General features: G+C 23.5%; 3 protein-coding genes across 5 annotated transcripts; 2 read left to right on the top strand and 1 right to left on the bottom strand.

Annotated features, from left to right (window-relative positions):
- Positions 1–1,141: 1,141 nt before the first annotated feature.
- On the bottom strand, positions 1,142–5,824 carry LOC128955273 (lysophosphatidylcholine acyltransferase 1-like). 3 transcript variants are annotated; one of them, XM_054300926.1, is made up of 13 exons: positions 5,779–5,824; positions 3,771–3,873; positions 3,545–3,687; positions 3,383–3,468; positions 3,167–3,307; positions 2,946–3,065; positions 2,489–2,828; positions 2,215–2,411; positions 2,048–2,115; positions 1,873–1,936; positions 1,668–1,782; positions 1,390–1,562; positions 1,142–1,290 (listed from the first exon to the last, which is right to left on the bottom strand). In XM_054300926.1, the coding sequence occupies exons 2-13, from the start codon at positions 3,855–3,857 to the stop codon at positions 1,169–1,171; spliced, it is 1,656 nt and encodes a 551-aa protein (XP_054156901.1). In that variant the 5' UTR covers positions 3,858–3,873; positions 5,779–5,824; the 3' UTR covers positions 1,142–1,168. The 3 variants fall into 3 exon arrangements, with proteins under 3 accessions (XP_054156901.1, XP_054156902.1, XP_054156900.1); XM_054300927.1 differs by lacking the exon at positions 5,779–5,824 and adding an exon at positions 4,961–4,973; XM_054300925.1 differs by lacking the exon at positions 5,779–5,824 and adding an exon at positions 4,146–4,168.
- A 5,560-nt stretch (positions 5,825–11,384) lies between these two features.
- LOC128955488 (arrestin domain-containing protein 3-like) lies at positions 11,385–12,923 on the top strand. The gene is made up of 5 exons (XM_054301164.1): positions 11,385–11,637; positions 11,907–11,970; positions 12,084–12,225; positions 12,348–12,450; positions 12,529–12,923. Exons 1-5 carry the CDS (start codon positions 11,385–11,387, stop codon positions 12,867–12,869), a joined length of 903 nt encoding a protein of 300 aa, XP_054157139.1. The 3' UTR covers positions 12,870–12,923.
- A 1,348-nt stretch (positions 12,924–14,271) lies between these two features.
- On the top strand, positions 14,272–16,116 carry LOC128955486 (arrestin domain-containing protein 3-like). Its single transcript, XM_054301163.1, has 6 exons — positions 14,272–14,581; positions 14,823–14,886; positions 15,101–15,242; positions 15,384–15,443; positions 15,638–15,680; positions 15,764–16,116. The coding sequence occupies exons 1-6, from the start codon at positions 14,323–14,325 to the stop codon at positions 16,114–16,116; spliced, it is 921 nt and encodes a 306-aa protein (XP_054157138.1). The 5' UTR covers positions 14,272–14,322.
- Positions 16,117–23,290: the final 7,174 nt, after the last annotated feature.

Here is a 23,290-nt window from a genome sequence, read left to right as displayed (position 1 = left end):
AATATTTGAATTATATAATTTAATTTTGCATAAATTAATATATATATATATCGGTAATTATAACTATAATAAATTTATGGTATAATTTAACTATTTATAAACTAAAAATAATGATAACAATAATTATAGACAACTTTATTTTTTTGATAAATTAAAATTGATAAACTAAGTGTTAAATAAAATAATTTCTAAAAACTAATATAATTAAATAAATATTGAATGAAATTTAATATAATATTACTTATTATAAATAAATTACTAAATATATTACAATAATACAACATTGATAATACTTTATAATAATAATTATTATTATTATTAGTCAATGCTTTTATCTAACAGTAATTATAAGGCAATAGTTTTAAATTATTTCTACAATTTCTACATAAAAAATAATTTTGATTATATTTCATACTTTTTTTCTACATTACTGTAAATATCATACAAGATTTAGTAATAATTTAAATATATATAAAAAACAAATATATTTATAATAAAATGTATTTTATTATTTCAACAGTATATAAAAAATTCATTTTTTCTAATTCAATAAAAAAATACATGCAATAATCCGTATTTCAAAAATACATATACTGTATACGTGTATATATTTTATATCAATATATATATAAACTGTTTTATATCTAAAAACAATTATTTAAAACTATCGAAAATTTTAATACAATAGGTTTATACAAGTATTATATAATAGTGTATATATATATATTAGATGACAAATTTTTGTTTGAAAAATTTAATACTTGATATGAAATAATAATAATAATACTAATTATAAAAACTAAATTATAAAACTAATTATATATATAAATTATTAATTAATTATACAGATAAACTAAAATGCATATTACAGCTAATGCATTATTATTATTATTATTATTATATGAAAAAAATAAACTATTATTTTAACAATAATGATGATACTAATTATATTAATAAATTTATATAATTATATATAAACAATAAACTTGATGTTAGTATGTATTTTTAAAATCGTTAACATATTTTTAGACATATCTTATAATAATAATAATAATAATAATAATAATAATAAAAACACCGGCATTTTCATAGTATAAATATATGTTAATAACAAATGACTAAAAAAATATATAAATATATATATTTTAAAAATATATTTAAATTTGATTTAATGAGACGACGATTGATAATCAATAACTGAATCAGTTTCGGACAACTCTTTTAGCAAAACTCTAGCATTTTGTTCAACACAATCACCAAAATTGTTAAACAATTGTCTTAAAAATTCATCTGTAATTTAGAAGAAAATAAATAAATAAATAAATAATTGAATAATAAATTATTATTAATTTATGTAAACAATTGGCGGTTAAACACCGTAGACATTACCATAGCTGATGTCATCTTCATTATCACTATCAGTTGCCAACTGTTTATCGGCCAAACTCTTATCAATACCGAATGCCAGCCACAGTAGCGACCGAAACCCGTGGCCATCGATCTGTTTGTTATCGGACAGCGTTTTGAAACACGTCGCCAATCGTTGACTAAATTTTTTCTCTCTAATCAACAAAAAATAAATAAAACAATTATTTTTTTGGTGACCTATCTTTCCAATTAGTTAATGATTTCAACTAATGATTTCAATCGACAAAAAACAAACAAACCTGAGATCACATAAGTTAATAACGACAGCCAAGTGTCCTGTGTTTAGCTTTTGTGCTGTTTTTGTAAGACAGGTATAAAAATCTTTAAGTGTAATTGATTTACATATATCGGAATCTGTTATTTTAAAAAAACAAATAATTATAAATAAAAACTTATTTAATTAAATATAAATAACTAAAAAAAAAGTTATCAAATTAGTCAAACCTTTATCTAAACCAAACAATGAAATAATTTCGTCAATTGAATCAATGTCTTGTACAGAGTTTAACTACCGGTAAAAAATTTTAGTGTGTCGTTGTTATTATAATGAGAGAAACAAAAAATAAATTTATTGTAATTATAAAATTTTAATTAAAATTTAATTATAAACTAAACAAACCTCTAGTTTCTCAATGATATCGCCGACGATATCGTTTACTGTATCTAAAAGTAGTTGCCTTTTATAAACTAAATTTTATTTTTTGGTAAAACAAAAAAAAAGAAAGAAATATTTTAATTACCGGTAAAATAGAAACAAAAAACATTAAAATATAAAATCAATAATACTTTTATTTGTAACAGAATTGTGGACACCATTACTGATGGTTGTCTTCTTCGTTGTTGTCGTTGTCGACGATGATGTCGTTGTAGCAGAATTTGTATGATAATTGTTATTAATTTTTAAGGCATTTTTTTGTGCTCTTTGTTGCGCTATTTTGTCGCAAAGTTTCAAAAACTTTAGACAAACGGGACTTCGATAGACACTAATAACAACAAAAAAATTATTAAAACAAATAATTAATCAGATAATCAGTAAATCATAATAAATAACACAACAAACTTATAGCTTAGGTATTTCACGTCGTCGTACGAGTAGCTCAGGTACGGCATATCCAACTGTTTGGACAACAGTGCGGTTACGTTATGGGCAAACAGATCCGGATCGTTTTTCTCCTCATCGGACGGGTAATAGACGGGCAGTTTGATGAGCTCGAAACCAGTTGTCCAGCGGCACAGTGTCAACCATATGGACTGCCAAACGGGTGTGCCGTCCCATGTCCAGCTCAACGTGTCGGGACCGGCTCCCTGATCGTAGACCATGATCATCGGCTGAACAGGTAGTCCCAGTTTGAAGGCACCGCTTTTAAATTGACAAAGTGCCCGACGATTACCGCAAGTACCTAATCAAACACATCAATAATAATAATAATAATAAACAAAATATAATTATCGGTTATATATATATATATCGAAATTATGGCCACAAAAAAACTGTTGAAATGTTGGATAATTAATACCTTCGGGAAAAAAGACAATCCTATTGTATTTGATTTTCTGTAAAACACTGGCGTAGACATCGCTACGCGACGATTGCGAGTCCCGTTCAACAAACACCGGGTTCGCCATCTTTATAATGTCTGTCCACAAAAAAAACAATTACCGGTAAATAATAATAATAATATCAATTATCGGTAATGAAATCAAATATCGGTGTGTGTGTGTGTGTAAGACAACATACCTCCAAATAGTGGTATGTCTACCGAGTCGTGTCTGGCCACTACTGACGGTATGCCAAGTGCCAGACCGCAGACCACATCAAATGGTGATGTGTGCGGCGCTATTACTATAATTGGGGCCTCCTTTTCGGCTTCGGGACCTCCTATATATATATATATCATATAAACAATTTTTAAAATTATTAACATAAAAAAAATGAAAAAAAAATTATGCTAACCTTTATCAGTGATTTTAAAACGATAAAATCCGGCCAAAAAAAATACGGCTCTGAATGTATAGACAACTGGAATCCGTAGATAAGTCCTACACAGAAAAAAAGATATACAAAAAATAAAATTTAAATTTCTATTTTTACAACAACAACAACAAAATATTTAACCTCCACTTATCCTCCCTGTCCTCTGAGAGATTCATTTGTTTCAATAATACGTTTACTAGTTTTGCCATTACAGAGGCCAACATAAATAGTGATAGTATTAATATGATACGGATGGGCAACAATAGGACGGTGCCAATGATTATCTGTATGAAAATCAAATTAATTAAATAAACAATAGATTTTTAAATAATAAAAAAATTGTAATTTATTTTATTTCAATCATTACACTGATGTAATCGCTGGTCCGAAACCGGAACCGATGGACAAATGGGTTGACACACCTATCGTTGTTGATGTTGTTGTTTGTCATCATTTTGTGCGATAATTACCTAATTTTTTTAAAGACAAAAAAACATTATATATATATAATAAAATTATAATTAATAATAATTTCAAGGAAAAAAACGTTTTTGAATAATATTTTTTAAATATATTATAATAATAATTAAATAAAATAATTTACAAAATAAGAAAAAAACGTTATATAAAAATTAAATTTGTATTAAATTAATTAACGTAATAAATAAATATATAATTAGTAAACATTATTATTATTATTATTATAAGTATTATCAAACATGTGATAATTGCTGATAGTTACCGGTAAATATATACTAAATAATCAAAATTTAATATATAATAATAAATACAAATTTATGTTAAGGTATAAATTAAGGTCATTGAGCTGAATAGATAACAAAATTTTTTTTTTAATATAAATGTATAAAAACTTGATTTTTTCCAGTAATAATTTTCATTAATTTATTTATTTATGTTTATATGTGTTTATTCAATATTAATAATAATATTTTTTTTTTTTAAATATATAAATACTAATCATTAGTTATTTTGTGTAGACTAATGATCGCTTAATAATAAATATTAATATTTAAAAAAAAAAATTTAAAGTTTATCAATAACTTTAACATTTAGCAAAATAAATAAAATTATTTCATAAGTATATATATATATTATTAATAATAATCAATTTAATACTTAATTCAATGTTATAATAAATTATTATTACTCATAATAATAAATGTCACAAACATTTAATAAATATTAAAATGTTATAATAAATATCAAATTAATAACCATAAAATTAACAGGAAATTAAACATTATAATTTTTTTGAAAAAATAAATAAATGGTTTACCATAGAAAATAAAACTACACACACAAAAAAATCTATTATTATTTTTAAACTATACTATACTGTACTTTAATATTTTTTATTATTTAAAAAAAAGTAGCAAAAAAAAATACTTGTATTTTATAAATAGCGCCAACACTTGTAATGCAAGTTATATTGAAACAACAAAAAAAAGTTTTATATAAAAGTTATATATATATATACAGTATATATACAATAAAAACTATACTATTAATAGTTACATATTATTAATAGAGAAATACCGTTTTAAATACTGGTTGTATTTTTGGTAACAAATTAAATATATAAAAAAAATTCATTGCAAACACTACTAATAACTATACAACAAATATTTTTCATTGATATTTATATACACACAGATAAAAAGTATCATTTAGTTAAGGTTATGGTTAAAAAAAATATAAAACTAATACAATTAAAAAAAATTGGTTTATAATATTTATAATATAAAGTCCAAAAATTTATCAGTTTAAAAAAAATAAAAATTTGTACTTTACTTGTAGTTTAAACATACTGTATATAATAATAAAGTAAAAATAATTATACTATCAATAGTATCACTTATATAATGTACATAAAAAATTAAATGATTAGACAATTGACTAGTGTTTCACTATAGAAACACACTTATAATAATTATAACAAATAAAATATATTATTATAAAATAAAAAAAAATATCATAAAATGTTTGAACAGTAATAAAACGAAAAATGTTTACAAAAAAAATTGCCATTTGTTAATAATAAGTTGACATTTATAAATATTTAATTAATTTTTATCATCTAATAAAAGTAAATCCAAAAAAAACTAATTTTATAGCATAGCATACAAACACATTATAAAATTGTGTGATTAAAATAAAATAAAATAATTGTCACTTCAAAAGCTGTATATTAATAATAAAATTGGTGTCATTTTTATTTATTTTTATTGTTTCAATTAATTATTTTCAACTAATTTATTATTAATAATATTAAATGTTTGGCGAAAACTTTCAATTATCTAAATGATAAAATACTGTAATAATAATAATAAATAAAAATTGATTTTTAAACTTACATATAGTGTGTAAACTTTTTTTTTGACACTAATTACACGCCAGAAACAAATGTCATGTAATTGTTATTACATTTATTATTGTTATTATTATTATTATTAATAGTAATATAAAATTTAATTTATAAAAAAAATTATTAGTTATGACAAATCACGTCAACAACTCATTATTAAATTTTATTTTTATAAACAGTGTATTTTGAAATTATTTGTTAACATTTAATAAAAAAAATTAATTTCAAACAATGATTTTAGAAACTATTATTATTATTATTAATCATTATAAACTAAAAACATAGTGACAAACATTTTAAAACTAAATTATTAACTTTTAAACTATTAAATAAAAAAAAAGTAAAATGAAAATCTGGTAATAAAATAGTTATTAAAATTATTAAAAAAAACTAAAAGAGAAAAACAGGTTATTTATAAATTAAAAAGTGAAATATTAAAAAAATAAAAATAGTTTTGAAAATAATTTTACTTTCAATTTATACTTTAAAACTTTTTAAATATATTAATAATATGAAAAACTATTTCAAAATTTAATATAAATTATTTATAATAATAATTATTATTATTTCAACAATTTTCCCAACTTATAATATTAAATTAAATATTAAAAACTAAATTATGAAATAATATCACTCAAAAAAATAAAATATTTACAAAATTAAATTCAATAAACAATGTAAATGAACTCAATTTTTGTCAATAATGTGAATTTTACCCAAAAAAATACACAAAAAAAAATTATCATTTAATATGTAATGACATAATTTTTTTTAAAAAAAATTAATATTTAAAAAAAACATTTTATATTAATTAATACTATCACTTATTAGAGATGATAATTTATTGGGAAAATTATTCAAACTAAATAAATGTAATTTTATTTACATTTTAGTTACAATTTAATTATTTTTATTAATAATTAGCTTTAGTTTTAAATATCATATACACATAAGTTTTAAAAGTTAAATAAATTTTAATAATATATTTGGTAACTTGACTATGTTAAAAATAATTTTAAAGTTAAATTATTATATCATATATTTATAATTATTTAAAAAAAAAAAAAAAATTAAATAAAAACAATTATTTCCTTTAATAAAAAAAATATATATGATATTTATAAATCATAGGATTATTATAAATCAATAGTAAAATATCATATTATTATTTGTTGAAAATTGTTAGTTACTATGCAATACATTAAATGTTTATTTAAAAAAAAATAAAATAAAATTTAAATCATATATCCTGTATCATATCATATCATCAAGATCATAAATATTAATTTTTTTAAAAAAATAAAATTAAAATCAAATAATTAACTTACTATTTATAATAATTAATTAAAAAAATATTGTGTGTGTGTGTATAATCAAATGTATATAAGTAATTGTTTATTATTATTATTATTAAAAAAATAAATTTAATAAAATTTTTAATATTATGATTATATTGATTTGATTTTTTTAAATTTAATTATAATTATGATATTAAAAAAATAAAAATAAAAAATAAACACAAAAATCAATGACAAGTTTAGTAATATAGTAATACTTTTTATAAACAATTTACATATATATAAAAAAAACAATTGATTCAATCAATTTGTAACCAACAATAATAAAATTATTATTAACTAATTATAATTATTTATTATTTATTAACTATTACTAATAATAATAATAATTGTGGACAACTTTAAACATTTAAAACACATTACACACACACACACTTACAGTGATAATCAAAAAAAAAAAATAAAATAAAAATAGTCACATGTTTTTAAAAAAATATTTAAAATAAAATTTTTTAACACAAAATATTAATAATAATAACACTGTTTATAATATAAACTTTATATCATATATGATATATATATTTAATACACATTTACTGTACTCTGTATATTAATATTTAGTACATTATTAAGTAATAATATCCATTGATTGTGTGTATTATTATTATTATTATTATTATAAATACTATTAATAATACAGTCTATGACACGACACATACATACATATTAATACTGTGTACATGTATGATGTTGTGTTTGCATTGTTAGGCGCCCTAACCAGTGCTGCTGGTGCTGACACATCAATATAGTGTCGACACCACCACCACTACTACTACTACTACTACTGTATATAAATTCAAAACTAAATTAATAAATACTTTACGCAATACTTGTGTGTGTGTGTGTGTGTGTGTAAGTATGTATGTATGTGTGTATGTATATATGTATGTATGTGTGTATGTGTGTATGTATGTATGTGTGTGTGTATGTATGTATGTATGTATGTATGTATGTATGTATGTATGTATGTATGTATGTATGTGTAAGTATGTATGTGTGTGTGTGTATGTATGTGTATGTATGTATGTGTGTGTGTAAGTATGTATGTGTGTATGTATATATGTGTGTATGTAAGTATGTATGTGTGTGTATGTATGTGTATGTATGTATGTGTGTATGTATGTATGTATGTATGTATGTATGTATGTATGTATGTATGTATGTATGTATGTATGTATGTATGTATGTATGTATGTATGTATGTATGTATGTATGTATGTATGTATGTATGTATGTATGTGTGTGTGTATGTATGTGTATGTATGTATGTGTGTGTGTAAGTATGTATGTGTGTGTATGTATGTGTGTGTAAGTATCTATGTATCTATGTATGTGTGTATTTAGCTGACAGCTCGCTCAGGGATATAATAATAGCACAGTTAGCTCCCTCTCTCTATATAAAGTATATACTGTAAGTATAAATATGTTTAATTTAGGTGTTTTTTTTAATATAATTGCGCGCCATTAGGACAGTTGATATTTGTTAACCAAACACCAAATAGATTACAATGTACAACAATAATATTAAAACATTGGGTATTCATACTACTATTAAAACTGGACTAATAATATTACTATTAATGATAATACCTGTACTATTAAAATACTATTTATAATTTGTAATTGTTTTTTGAAGGACTTTTAAAAAAATTAAAGCTTTATTTTTTTTATTAATGATTATTATTATAGTAATTATTATTGAGATATCTATATTTAAATAGCTAAATATTACTATTATTATTGAGCAAGGTTATTTTTTAAATTATTTTATTTATTTAATATTAAGTTTAATTGTTTCATAAACTGTATAAAAAAATAAGGCTATTAAAATAAAATAAAAAGTTAAAGATTGTCAATTTTATTAAAATTAATTTACTGTATACATGCAAATTTTTTGATAAAATATTTTTAAAAAAATATTGTTTTGTTATATGTACATTTAAATTAAAAAATTATTATTAATTTTTACTATATTTAGCTATATTTTTATTTAAATATTTTATAAGTACAGTAACATGTAGTACCATATATTTTAATTAACGATTTTTCTAGTTACTAATAATATACTGTACAAGACTTTAAAGCCCGTAATTACGGCCCGTTTTAATTAATTTAAATCAAAATTTTTATTATAAATATATTTTAATTCAAGGATAGTATTTATTGAGACAATAGCGACAAATAATTTGAAATATTAGTTTTGAAATGTTATGAAAACTTTGTGAAAGTGTCAGATACTATCTGCGATGCTATTAATTACAATTATCTGGTGAACAATACGTTGAATTAATAAGTGACCAAGAGCAATGTTGTGGATAAATTTAAAATAAATAAAATTGTAATTGGTCATTTTTTAATTAATTGTATTATATGCTAAATAATTTACAGTCGACTGTTTAAAAAATTTATAAATGATAGTGGACTGCATTTATCTGGCAAATCATACAATTAATTTAAAAATGACCAATTACAATTTTATTTAGTTTAAAATCATCTACAACATTGCCCTTGGTCACTTTTTAATTAAATGTGTTGATGACCATATAATTGTAATTAATATCATCTCCGCCGCCACTATTTAAGACTCTCTGTAAAAGTGTTGCCTATGTCTCACATATGATATCAATGCTTATAATGTGTTTAAGTGTGTTATGTTAATACATGTACTGTAGATGTATTGTATAGCTTACTGTAGTTCACAGTCACACACACAGTGCTAGTGCTATACACACAAAACTACTCCTATGTGGGTGTCGTTAATGAGTGTCGTGTACTGTCTTTTATATATATTAATACACACTTAAAGCCACTCCTATGCGGGGGTCGGTAATGGGGGTCGCTTACTGTCCTTTATATATATTAATATATAATATATTTTTACTATTAATATAATATCAAAATAAATGTAAAACAATAAGATTAATAATAACAAAACAAAAATAGTAAAAATAGCAAAAATTTTATTTAATACTATTAACTATTTCTGATTTAAATTATATATATATATATATAACATACTAATGATAATACATTAATATTATTACAAATATTTTAATATTGATTTCTATTTCAATTTAACACATTTTAATCGATCGATATTATCATATGATATGTTATATAATAATAATAATAATATTATTAGTATTTATTATTATATCAAAACATAGCCATATTTTCACTATAAATTTTATTTGTAAATATGTTGAACAAAAATGTCATAAAAATATGATATCACATAAACTGTATATAAGCTTATAATTAAAATTATATTTATAGTCATCTATATATATATTAATATTTTATGCATAATTTTGTTAAAATATAAATAGTTTTTTATTAATAAAAATATTTATTTAATTAAAATCAAATCAAAATTTACAATTACAATAAAAATAAAGTTTAATACAAATATTCTATTAATTAAAATAAATAATTATTTTATAATAATAAATATATATTAATAAAATTATACAGTTTATTGAATAACATTAAATATTATTATTATCATAAAAAATAATTATTTAGATTTTATATAAACAATGTTTACCTTAAAGAATATTCTGTGTGTATGTATGATATGTTTACATAGTTCAGTGAAAATAAAAACAATAAATAAATAATATTCATATACAGTATATATATATATATATATATATTGTATAATATATACTACAATATCCAGTGAAGTAATTTTCCAGTGAAGGTCAGGCGCACAATAAATACAGTTATTTACTACTATATTATAGCATTAGTTGTATTATACTACCAGTGCAGCATCAGTAGCATCACCCACACTATCATTTCATTGCTTGTATCCATGAGCTGCTAACCAAACTGATCTCTCTCTCTCTCTCTCTCTCTCTCTCTCTCTCTCTCTCTCTCTCTTATCTCTTTCATCACATTGGATCACATCATTTAACCAACAAAAACATTATAAAAAAATCAATATCTCTATCATAGACTACTATTGCCATTACATAACACTTTACAGTGTTTATCACACAACAACAACAACAACAATAATACTAAAAGCCATCCACAAAAAAAACAAACCTAAACCCAACAATATTATTGCCACTGTTTTTATTTTGGTGTCAATCATACCTTACTTACATAATAGACAGAAAACAAAATACATTTAAAAAATTGTATAACAATTTTCAAACAAACAGAATAAATAAATAATTTTTTTCTGATAATAATATCAATAATAATAATAATAATTATTATTATAATTATGTCACGCTATCACATAACAAACATGAATATCGTTTTGACCGACGGTAAAGATAAATACCAATCGGGCGACTATATTACCGGCAAAGTGGAACTCATACTCAAAGGCAATCTATTGATATCGGTTATAAACATACAGCTATACTGTTTGGCCGATGTCAAATGGACCGAACTACCTGGCCTTAAAAGCGATGGCCACTGTTTTCATGTACAGCGCCGGTATCTTGAATTTAATTATCAATTGCCCGATGAATGTACGTATACTATGTGTTTTATTTAAAAAAATATTTATATAATTATTATTTGTATAAATATTTTCAATAATTAATTTTTAAACAAAAAAAAATTAATCCCTCATTAGCCATTATTACTAAAAAATAATATTATTATAATAAATTAAATCTATATAACTAGTATACTAACTATACTATTACAGTATAGTATAGCATAATTATATATTGTATGTAAATTTGATTTTTTTGTGTAATTTTTTTTGTTTATTTTATAAATATATAAATATCAGTTCGTGACAGATATTTTGATGACGGCATAAATGAGATACCATTCATGTTTAGACTACCGGATAGGTATGTAATGTTGTTTTTTTTAAATAAAAAAATAGATGTAATAATAATTTTTAATTTGTTTTATCCTCAAACCCTACCCGACCCGTCCCGTCCGGTGGTTGGAAACACAACAGTGGTCTCCCGTCGACGTTTAAGAGCCCGTACGGATCGATCAACTACTTTATCGAGGCCTATATCGGCGAACCGATAATCGACGAAAGTTTGCGTACAAAACTGGCCATCGCTGTCGAGTCGCCGTTTAAGGACAACCTATATGTATGAAAATTTATCTCTAATGTGTCGGCAGAAAATCTACTGTCCCCTAATGACTGACCTCTCTCTCTCTCTCTCTCTCTCTCTCTCTCTCTCTCTCTYTCTCTCTCTCTGTCCACACAAAGCTATCGGTCGACGGCGAAGCCGAGAAAGAGCTGGGAATCGTAAATCTGGCCTCCGGTGTGATCCGTATGTACGCATTTATCGGCCATAAAGGACACGTACCCGGTATGCTTGTCTAGCATTTAGTTAGGGGTTTTTAATTTATAATTAACAAAAAAAATTATCACTTATATGTATATAAAGGTCAAACAGTGGAATTAATTTGTCAAATAGACAACAAGTCGACCGCTCGGGTCACACCCCGGGCCACACTCTATCGTACAGAAATCTATATGACCGGCGAAAAACATAAAACCGTCGAAACCATACTGACCGACCCGTTTCAGGGTACGGAGGTTGAACCTGGCGAAACTATTGACTCGGTTATCAATATACCGATACCCGACGATCTACCCATGTCGCTCAAATGTCCAAACATTACCATCAAATATTTCATACACTGTACACTGGATATACCGCACACAATTGATTTGCATCTGAATTTGCCGATCATATTGACTAACAATCAAATGTTAGATGGTTAGGTGTGGGTGCGCGGCGCTATACAGTGTTAGGTGATGTGGGTGCTAGGGGGGGGAGAGGGGTGTGCTGAGGTATAGGTGTAGTTTTGAACAATACCTATTGTATTGATTATTCAAAAAACAGTTTATTAGTTTAATTATTGGCTCAATTGGATATACAGTACTGTATAAAAAATTCAAGTATTTTGAAAAACAATGTTTATCTCTAATAATAATATATATATATATTTAAAAATATAATTATAATAATTAATGTAATGTTAATGTGTTTTATGATTCAATAACTTATCAATATATATATATATAAATTATAATTACTATTATTATTAATTATTATAATTTATATATTTTTTGTTTATTTTTTCAAACTAATTAAATAATCATATATTAAATATATATATTTAAAAATTATTATATTCAAGTTAATAATGTAACAAAATTTATAGAAAGATAGTTATTTTTCTTATTAAAATATATATATATATATATAATTTATTAATTTTAAAGTATACTTTTAAATACTGTATATAAATTTAGTTATAATATTAAGTTATTATTTGTTAATATAAAAACTATTTTAAAAATTGAATGTATACATTATATAAATTAAAAATAAATATATATTTAAAATAAAAATAAATGACATTTAAAATTAATGTTTAATGAAATCACTTTTAATTTAAATTGAAAAAAAAATTACTATAGTATACAAAACAAAATTGAATAACAAATAATAAAAAAAAGGCGAAAAAATTACAACAATCACTAATAAAATTTTTATTAAATTCAAAGTCAAAAAATAAATAAATAAATAAAGTCATATCTATTTATAGTTTTAAATTATTTGCCAAAAAACTATTTGTATGTCTAAATTAAAAATGCGATCGATATGTATGGGTTGGTTCCCATAGAAATCTAACCAACATTTTTACCTACTGTGTTGTAAATATGAGTATATATATAATAAAAATATTATAATATCAATATAAATTTATTAAAAATTTTTTGCGAAATATTGTTAATATCATTTGATGATTTAGCTATTAATTTTGTTATTTACTATAAATAAGATATACTAATATCAATAACAATAGATTTATTCTGGAAGTAATATTCAGGTAATAATGAAAACATTTAATATAATTATAAATATTAGTAGTAGAGAAAAAATAGTAGTTTATTATATTATTAATAATTAAAATTAGTTAATTAAAATATAAATGATTATATATTAACATAATAACCTAATATATAACAAATAAAATAATAATAAATAATTTAATGATTTAAAATATTATTTTTTTGACTGTTTAATTAAGTAAAAATATTGTATATAATATAATAATAATTAATTATCTATTATGTATTATATTATATACATTTATATAATTATTATTATATCTACAGTAAACTCAGCAATATATATATACAGTATAATTCAATATTGAGAGCACCCATGGAGCCAATTCATCTAACTAAGCTGGATATATTGTTGGCCGGCGACACGAAACGGTTTAGCCGGGCCGACGAAGTATCGGGTTTGCTTCAGATAACAATTAAAGGACCGCTAATGTTGTCGGCGGTAACCATCGGACTGGTATGTATGGCCGAATGCAGATGGGTTGAAAACCCGGGCACCCGATATCATCGGGAAGGCCATGTCTATCATAATAAACGAAAACTATTGGACTACACCTATCAGATACCAGGAAAGTGTATGAGCGATATATACAATATATTTATTTATATTGTTTCGGATTGTGATCCCAATTGAGATAATTAATCCTATTATTAGACAAAAAAAACATAATGATTTCCCAATTACTACCAAATGGTATACTAATCCCCTAAATAAACAAATTGTATATAATCTATATGTATTAATAACCCTTTATGTGTTTTATTAATTTAATTATTTTTTTTAATGAAAAAAACTCAATATAAATGTTTTTATAGACGCCGACAATTGTCTGTCACCGGGAGATCATGTCATACCGTTTATGTTTAAATTGCCGGAAAAGTAAATAATTTTTTTTTTGTTTAATTAATTAACAATTAAGTTATTATAAACTAGTATACTGTATAAACTACAGGACATTAATTTATTCAAATTATTTTTATTGATATTAAATTAATTAGTAATGTAATTGTATACTCTTTTTAAAAAAAATAAATTTTAACCAAAAAAAATAATAATATCATAATTACTGTATAATTATAATTATTATTAATAGGGATATTCCGTCGTCATTCGAGAGTACTCACGGCTCAGTTACCTATTTTGTTGAGGCAGTTATAGACGAACCGGCCATCAATGAAGTTCATCGGATCGGTTATCCCATTGTCGTCGAGGCTCCCATTATCAACAATCTTAATGTTTGTATTATTATTATTATTATTAAAATAAATAATTTTTCTAATTAAATAAATACTATAATTATATATATATATAAATGAAATATTTTTTTTTTACAAAAAAAATATATTATATTTTTGTTTGTTTATTGTGTTAAATAGCTATCTGTTGGCGGCAGTAGCGAAAAGGACTTGTCGGTTATCAACTTGGCTTCTGGACATGTATTATCATTATGATTATTATTATTAGCATAACTACACATATTTTTTTTGCTTGTATACCTATGGCTAGTAGGCCTGTCCTATCTTTCTCTCTCTCTCTCTCTCTCTCTCTCTCTCTCTCTCTCTCTCTCTCTCTCTCTGAATATGTATTTTATTGTATTCAACCCGTGTCTATATATATAATATATCTATAGATCACATTGATTGCCAATGTCACCAAAAAGGGCTTCCTATCTGGTAATTAAGTTATGATATATTTAATTTTTTTCTAATATATAGCTAACCGTATATTTAACTCCATGTCCTCCACCTCCACCCAGGCGAACTGGTCGAAGTACACGTAACAGTCGATAATAAATCATCGGTAGACGTTACACCCAGGGCTACATTATATCAGACACAAGTGTATATGTGTGGTGAACGACACAAGGGTCTGGAAGTACCGCTAACCAATCCACTGGTCGGCACCCTAGTGAGCGCCGAGTCATCTAACGATGAAATTATTTACCTGCGTATGCCGGCCGAAGCATCCCTGAGCATCAAAAGTCCGATAATTACTATCAAATATTTCATACACGTAACACTTGACATACCCCATGCCATTGACCTACACGTCAATCTACCCATTATTGTGACTACCGGTTCAGCGTTTAATCTAAGCAATAATGACTAATTGATGTTTTTAATGATATATAATATTAACCAGTAATTTACAAATGATATTATATACGTTACATATAATAATATATAATAATTTAATGTTTAATTTGGCTATAATTTTTATTGATACTAATACTACTACTACTACTACTACTACTAATAATAATAATAATAATAATAATATTAACAAATATTAGTACACATACAATATATCGCACAATTATTAGTAATTATTTGCAACAACAAAAAAAATAAAATATTTTATTATCTATAAATATATTTATTTTAATAACAAAGTTATATATTTTATCCATAAATTTCTAGACCATAAAAACATTTTATTAATATTATTATTAGTATTATACCCTTTAATATATGTATTATGATATTACAAATTATATTGTATATTAATATATATATAAAAATTTTAGAAATATTGATATTTAATTATCTATTTCACTGTTACAATGCAATAAAGTTATACAGTATTATACTATATATATAATTTATATATATATATATATAGCGTATATCCATTATATGCAATATAGTAATTAAATATAAATTTCATATATATTTATATTTCTTAATATAATTAAATTGTTATTATATTAAAATTATATCTTTTTTTATTATTATTATAATTTATTAAATAATATTAATGTAATTTTTTAGTCATTTACTTATTTTTTTAATATATTTTTTTGTTCACTTAAATATTCTAATATATCTTCTTTAGAAATATTGTCTTCAAAATAAAAATTTTTTGACAACAAATAAAATGTTATATTAGACATAACATACCAAAAAAAAAAATAATAATTTAATGTTTGCTTGACTTATAAATTACATTATCTTTTGAATTATAACAGAGAAAGAGAGAGAAAGAGAGAGAGAAAGAGAGAGAGAGAGAGAGAGAGAGAGAGAGAGAGAGAGAGAGAGAGAGAGAGAGAGAGAGGAAAGTCATACAAAAAATCGAAAGTTCAGCCGAAAAAAATACTTGACTCTTGAAAATCATACATTTTATCTACACTTAAGACCAATAAATGAAACATTAATTATCTCTCTTTGAGTTAATATCACTATTTTTTTCTTGTTGTATGTCTACTACTACTATGACTATCGACTCTATTATATATTATATGCCACTATTGAGAGGACAGCCCTAAAAAAAAGTATACAACTATAAATAATAAAGTGATCTCTAAATAAAAAAAAAATATATAATACAGTGAATCACAACAACAACTACTACTATAACTAATAATAATAATAATAATAATAGAAAACAAATTTATATATATATATTATATATACCGTATATAACTAGCATTTATTCCCCAAATATAAATTAGTTTGTATTAAATTTATTAACAAACAAATAACTTATTATATAAGTCTAGGTTTCTACTGTATTATTACAGTAATTATTGTATCTATATATATATATAGAAATTTTCTTTTAAATAATTATTTTATTTATTTTTTTGGTTGGTTTTTATTTGTTAGCGCAATAATAGATTAATGACATCAATCCCGCGCAGTACACATAAACCCGTTTATTATCTAAAATCGATACATTTATATATATAGAGAGTATATACTGTATATATATTTTGGGGATGGTTTGGTGCCCCGGATAATTTATGTCTGTCCCATAAGATAAATGCCTGTCATTGAGACACATAAAATAGAGAGAAAGAGAGAGAGAGAGAGAGAGAGAGAGAGAGAGAGAGAGAGAGAGAGAGAGATGTTAGATAGCACTTAGAGAAAGAGCACTTATAGATAGATGAGACAGTCATGTAAAAGAAACAGAGACACCAGTGTGTCATCTAATCGTTACAATATATATATATATATAAAATTTTTGGAGACAACTATTTTGAGGAGTGGTATGATTTTTATTTTTTAATAAAAAAGTCAACTGAAACAGTTGACAAGTTTTACTGATTGAACTAAAATAATTAAAAAAAAAATTATATAATTATTTTGTTGAAAAATATATTCAAAAAATATATTCAAAAAAAATGTTATTTTAGTGGATTATAATTATAAGATTTTTTTGAAGAAAAAAAACTATGAAATTATTATTACTAATATTTTTTGTAATATTTTTGTTAATAAATATTAACAATTGTTTACCGCCGGCGCCGCCGCCGCCGCCGCCGCCACCACCAACTCCTCTATCGCCCTATGAGTACATCCAATATAACGGCCGGTTAGGAAACAGTTTGGTACGCAGTGTCGATGATGTTGTTATACCAGTTCCCATCATCAACAACAGCAACAACATTACCAAAAGTGATGATCAACTGTCCAACAACAACAACGACAACAATAGTGATGTTGTCAATGATGATGATACCAATAACTTGGACTTTATCTATACGACAATCGTCGGCGAATTGTTGGCCAATACTAGTCAACAACAACAACGATCACAACTGGAAACTGATAACAATAGCAACAAAAGCCGTGTAGTAGTGGCCAGTGTTTTGGTAGACGAGACCATACTATCATCACTAAACATGACAATTGATAACAACACCAACACCAACACTAACTACCACAACAACGACAATGAAACCCATGTCAGTCCTGTCCAGTTCAATGAGACAAACCTATTGACCGGTGATGACGGCGTCGGCGTCGGTAATGATGACGATGAAGGCACCGACTATATCATTGATGATAACTTTCCCGTTAGTTCGTACTACGAGTTTGATTCATATAAGAGTAGTAGCCGTAGGCGTCGTTAAGTGTATGGACAGGGAGGTGAGGGTAGGGGTGGGGATCGGGGGAGGGGTGTCATGCATTTTTTCTCCCATACCTTTTTTTGTTTGTTGCTAGCATACTTATTTTTAATTAATTTAAAATTTTTGAAATTTAGCATTTTAAATTATTCATAACATTTATTATCTAACATTAAGTAACATTTTAAACATACAAACTATGTTTACAGTAATAATTAATTTTACATTATTTAATAATAATCATAACATAGTGTGTATTTTATTGATAATAATAATAATAATACAATTTATAAGATACTGAAAATAAATTTTTGTTTAGTTATAATTATTTAAAAAAATAATACATATTTAGAAAATTATTAATAAAATTTAATTGAATTTTAAAAATAATATTTTTAGCAAAATATTAATTTTAAAAAAATTAATTATTAAATATTGAATGTTTTTTTAAATTTGATTAATTGTCAATATTTCTTTAAAAAATACTGTTTAATGTTTTTTAGTAATTTAGTAAATATAATGACAATTAAAATGTAAGAATTATTTTCATTTATTACATAAATGTATTAATAATAATAATAATATGTCTTTTAAAATAATAATAATTATATAATATATAAGTGACTAAAGAATTTACATGAATGACAAAAATATTATTATTAATGTCTGTATTTAAAAAAAACTAAAATTAAAAAAATAGATTAATTATTGTATACAACATATATAATATGCAAACTAATTATAATTAATTTATTTAAACTGTTAATTAATGTAATATAAAAAACTATATTTAATTATACTAAATGTAATGATTATACTATACTGTAATTAATTATTGTAACTTATGTTTTCATTTTATTTTATCATATTTTGCTTATGTTAAATACACTATAATAAAAATGACTATGATAATTTTGAATTGATCTTGTTTAATTTAAAAATAGGATTAAAAAAAATAAACTATTGATAACCATTAAAAATATAACTATTTAATAATTTTGAACTAATAAAATATTTAAGAAACATTTTTTTGTAATTTTTTTTCTAATATTAATTTTTTGTTCAATAAAGTTATTGATTTTGTATAATATAAATATATATGTTTTATTGATTGTATTTTTAAAAAAATATATATATATAAATATTGGTAAAATACATTACATTTGAAATGAGATCAAAGATTTTTACAATATTTATAAATATATTGCATTATATATTTAGAAACTAATAAAAATTATTTATTTATTTATCAAATCAAAGTGAAATATATAACTATAAATATATTTACGATCATTAACTTTATAACATATAAATATTTGTATGCTATATATGTAATACTATTAGATTAATCAAACATTTTAATTAACATTTAGATACTGTAATAACTGCTAATTAATATATAATAAGTTAATAATAATAGAAACTTTTGGTTTTATCTAAAAAAAAATAAATAAATAGGATTTTAATGACAAAATAAACAAACATTAATACAATTATAGAAAATAATATGAAATAAATATTAGATAATAATATTAAAACAAATATAAACTAAATTATATATAAATTAAAACATAATACTCACAAAATAAAATATATATATAAAACTAAAACATATTAACAGTAATTATAATTATTATACTGAAATATACTTTAAATTAAATTTAAAAAAATGTATTTTTATAAAATAATATTTTCATTATTATTGACAATATGTTTGACCATATGCTTGGATCGGGCGACCGGTTGCGGACAATCCAAGATTGTGGCCAAAAACGCAGCCGGTTTAAGGATAGTTGGCGGTACCGGTGCCAGTGTCGGCGAGTTTCCCTGGCAGGTACTGCTGACCAGAGTCTATAAACTAGAACCGGGAGGTCGTTTGGTGGCATCAGTTTGCGGCGGCACTATTATCAACGATCAATGGATATTGACGGCCGCCCATTGTGTAGCCCAGAGCTCCGATACCCGTCAATATACGGTAATATTAGGTGTTCATGATCTTAAGCACCGGGATGATGATGATGGTCGGGTAGTAAAAGCAGATGTCGATATGGTATAGATTATTGACTTTTTTTGTATAAAAAAATTATTTAAAAAAATGATATTTAGATATATTAAAAAAAATAATTAATTAGATTAAGTACCATGATGATTATGAACCGGTCGAAACAGTCAATGATATAGCACTGGTCAAACTAAAAGGACGGTTAGATTTTCTCAATAAACATAAACATTTGGAGCCAATATGTTTGGCCAATCAGTCAACATTAACAGTGACCAAAACATGTGTGGCCACTGGTTTCGGCTATACAAATGCTGGTTAGTTAGCTATCTAAATATATTTATATATTAATAGCTAATGATTCGCTTATCCATTTAATATCAAAAATAGACGGTCCCATTGCACAGTTATTGCAAAAGGTCAACGAGCCTATAGTCGATAATAGTCAATGCGCTCGTATATACCGTTCCTTCAATGGCCTGACCAATGTGTGCGCTGGCGGTACCCGTCACGGAGGTACCGGTACCTGTATGGGCGACTCGGGCGGACCGCTACAGTGCAAGGGCGCTGGTGGTGACGGACGCTGGTATCAGGTGGGCATTGTATCATATGGAGTTCCCTGTGCTCGAGCTAACGTTCCCGATGTGTTCACAAAAGTGGCCGCATTTCAGCAGTGGATCAAACAAACTATTGATAAATTATTATAAATTTTTTTATTTGAATTTTTTTGAATTTTTTTGAATTTTTTATGTAATTTTGCTATTTTTAATATATTAGTAAATTTTTTTATTTAAAAAAATATATATTATTTTTCAATAAAAGATGTATTTGTTATTTTATTTATTAAATATAATATAATTATGATTTGAAAATAAATTAATATTTTTTATGTATTATTGCTTAAAACATAATTAAATGTCAATTAAAATATTTATAATATTTTTTATATAACTGTTACATCCACGACAATGATGATAATGATAATAATAGTAATAATAATAATAATAAATACAATATAAATAAAGATTATAAAATTTTACATCTAAAAAATAATTTATTAATTATCAATTTGACATTTTATTCATAAAACAATTATATGAATTAATTTATTATTATTATTATTAAAATAAATTATTTAGTTTTGTTTTCTATTAATAGTTAATATCATGCAATATATCATATAAATAACTATTTTATTGGTATTTATCACATTTTTTTATTAAATAAATAGGCGTTTTGATTTTGTATTTTCAATAGGGATTAAATAGTATTAATAATAAATAGTATTTTATATGATATACATGTAATGATAAATAATTTATATAAATTTATATATAAATACTATTAAAAAGTAATTAATTGTAGAGTTAATTACAAAATAATAATTATTTGTTTTTGTATTAAATACATTGTCATATTTTTTTAAATTAATTAATTAATTTTTTAATAAAATTAAAACTATTTTTAAACTAAATAAAAATGTCCGAGAAACATTTATTTTTTATGTATGGTACACTGAAAAGTGATGAAGTCAATCATCATTATATTGCCAGTAGTAACCCTGATGAGTTTGGTCAGCTAGAGTATCTGGGTCGGGCCCAAACTGTCGACAAGTGGCCACTGTTGGTGCTATCAGATTTTAGGATACCCTGTATATTATATAAGCAAGATTATGGCAAGGTAATTTTTTTAAATAAATAAATAATATATATATACAGTTAATATTAACAATTAATAATTATTGACTAAAAAAAATAATTTTACTATAATTATAAATTGTTATGTTTAGCACGTTATAGGTGAACTAATACGTGTTGATAATAAATTGCGCGACCGATTGGACTATCTGGAAGCGCTGCCCTGTACGTTCAAATACGATAGATATGAGATACAGGTGCTATTAGCAGCCGATGGCACCCGACATACTGCCTGGTGCTATATGGTTAGCGAGTTTAAGCCGGAACTGTTAGATTTGGATACAATCACGGAGTTTAACGGTACAAAACACGGTTATGTAAAAGAGTCGGTCACCCAACCATCCGATTACGATCCAAACGTTGCTTTAAATACTAAATAAATAAATAAATATTTCTAATATTAAATTACAGTATTTGTTTAATAAAGTAAAGTATTTAAATTTAGAATATAACTAATAAATTATTTAATTAAATTATTTTAAAAATGTATGAAAAATAGATGATATAAAATGATAACTATTAACTAGTATTAGAATTATTAACTAGTATATATATAATTAATTAATTAATTAATTTTTTAATTTTTTTTATTTATATTTAGAAATATTTATAATATATAAAAAATGTAAGTTATTATTAATATAGTTATTTTTGTTATTGTTGTTGTTGTTGTTGTTGTTGTTGTAATGTTATTCAACTTTAATGAACATTAAATTACATAATATCACTAATTATTAT

The sequence above is a fragment of the Oppia nitens genome, unplaced genomic scaffold (genome assembly GCF_028296485.1).
Source record: "Oppia nitens isolate AA-2021 unplaced genomic scaffold, nextdenovo-longstitch-racon4-pilon3 scaffold2_pilon_pilon_pilon, whole genome shotgun sequence".
NCBI classification, from domain to species: Eukaryota; Metazoa; Arthropoda; class Arachnida; order Sarcoptiformes; family Oppiidae; genus Oppia; species Oppia nitens.
Note: the sequence above shows the minus strand (reverse complement) of the source record. Positions and strands in the feature narration are given on the sequence as shown.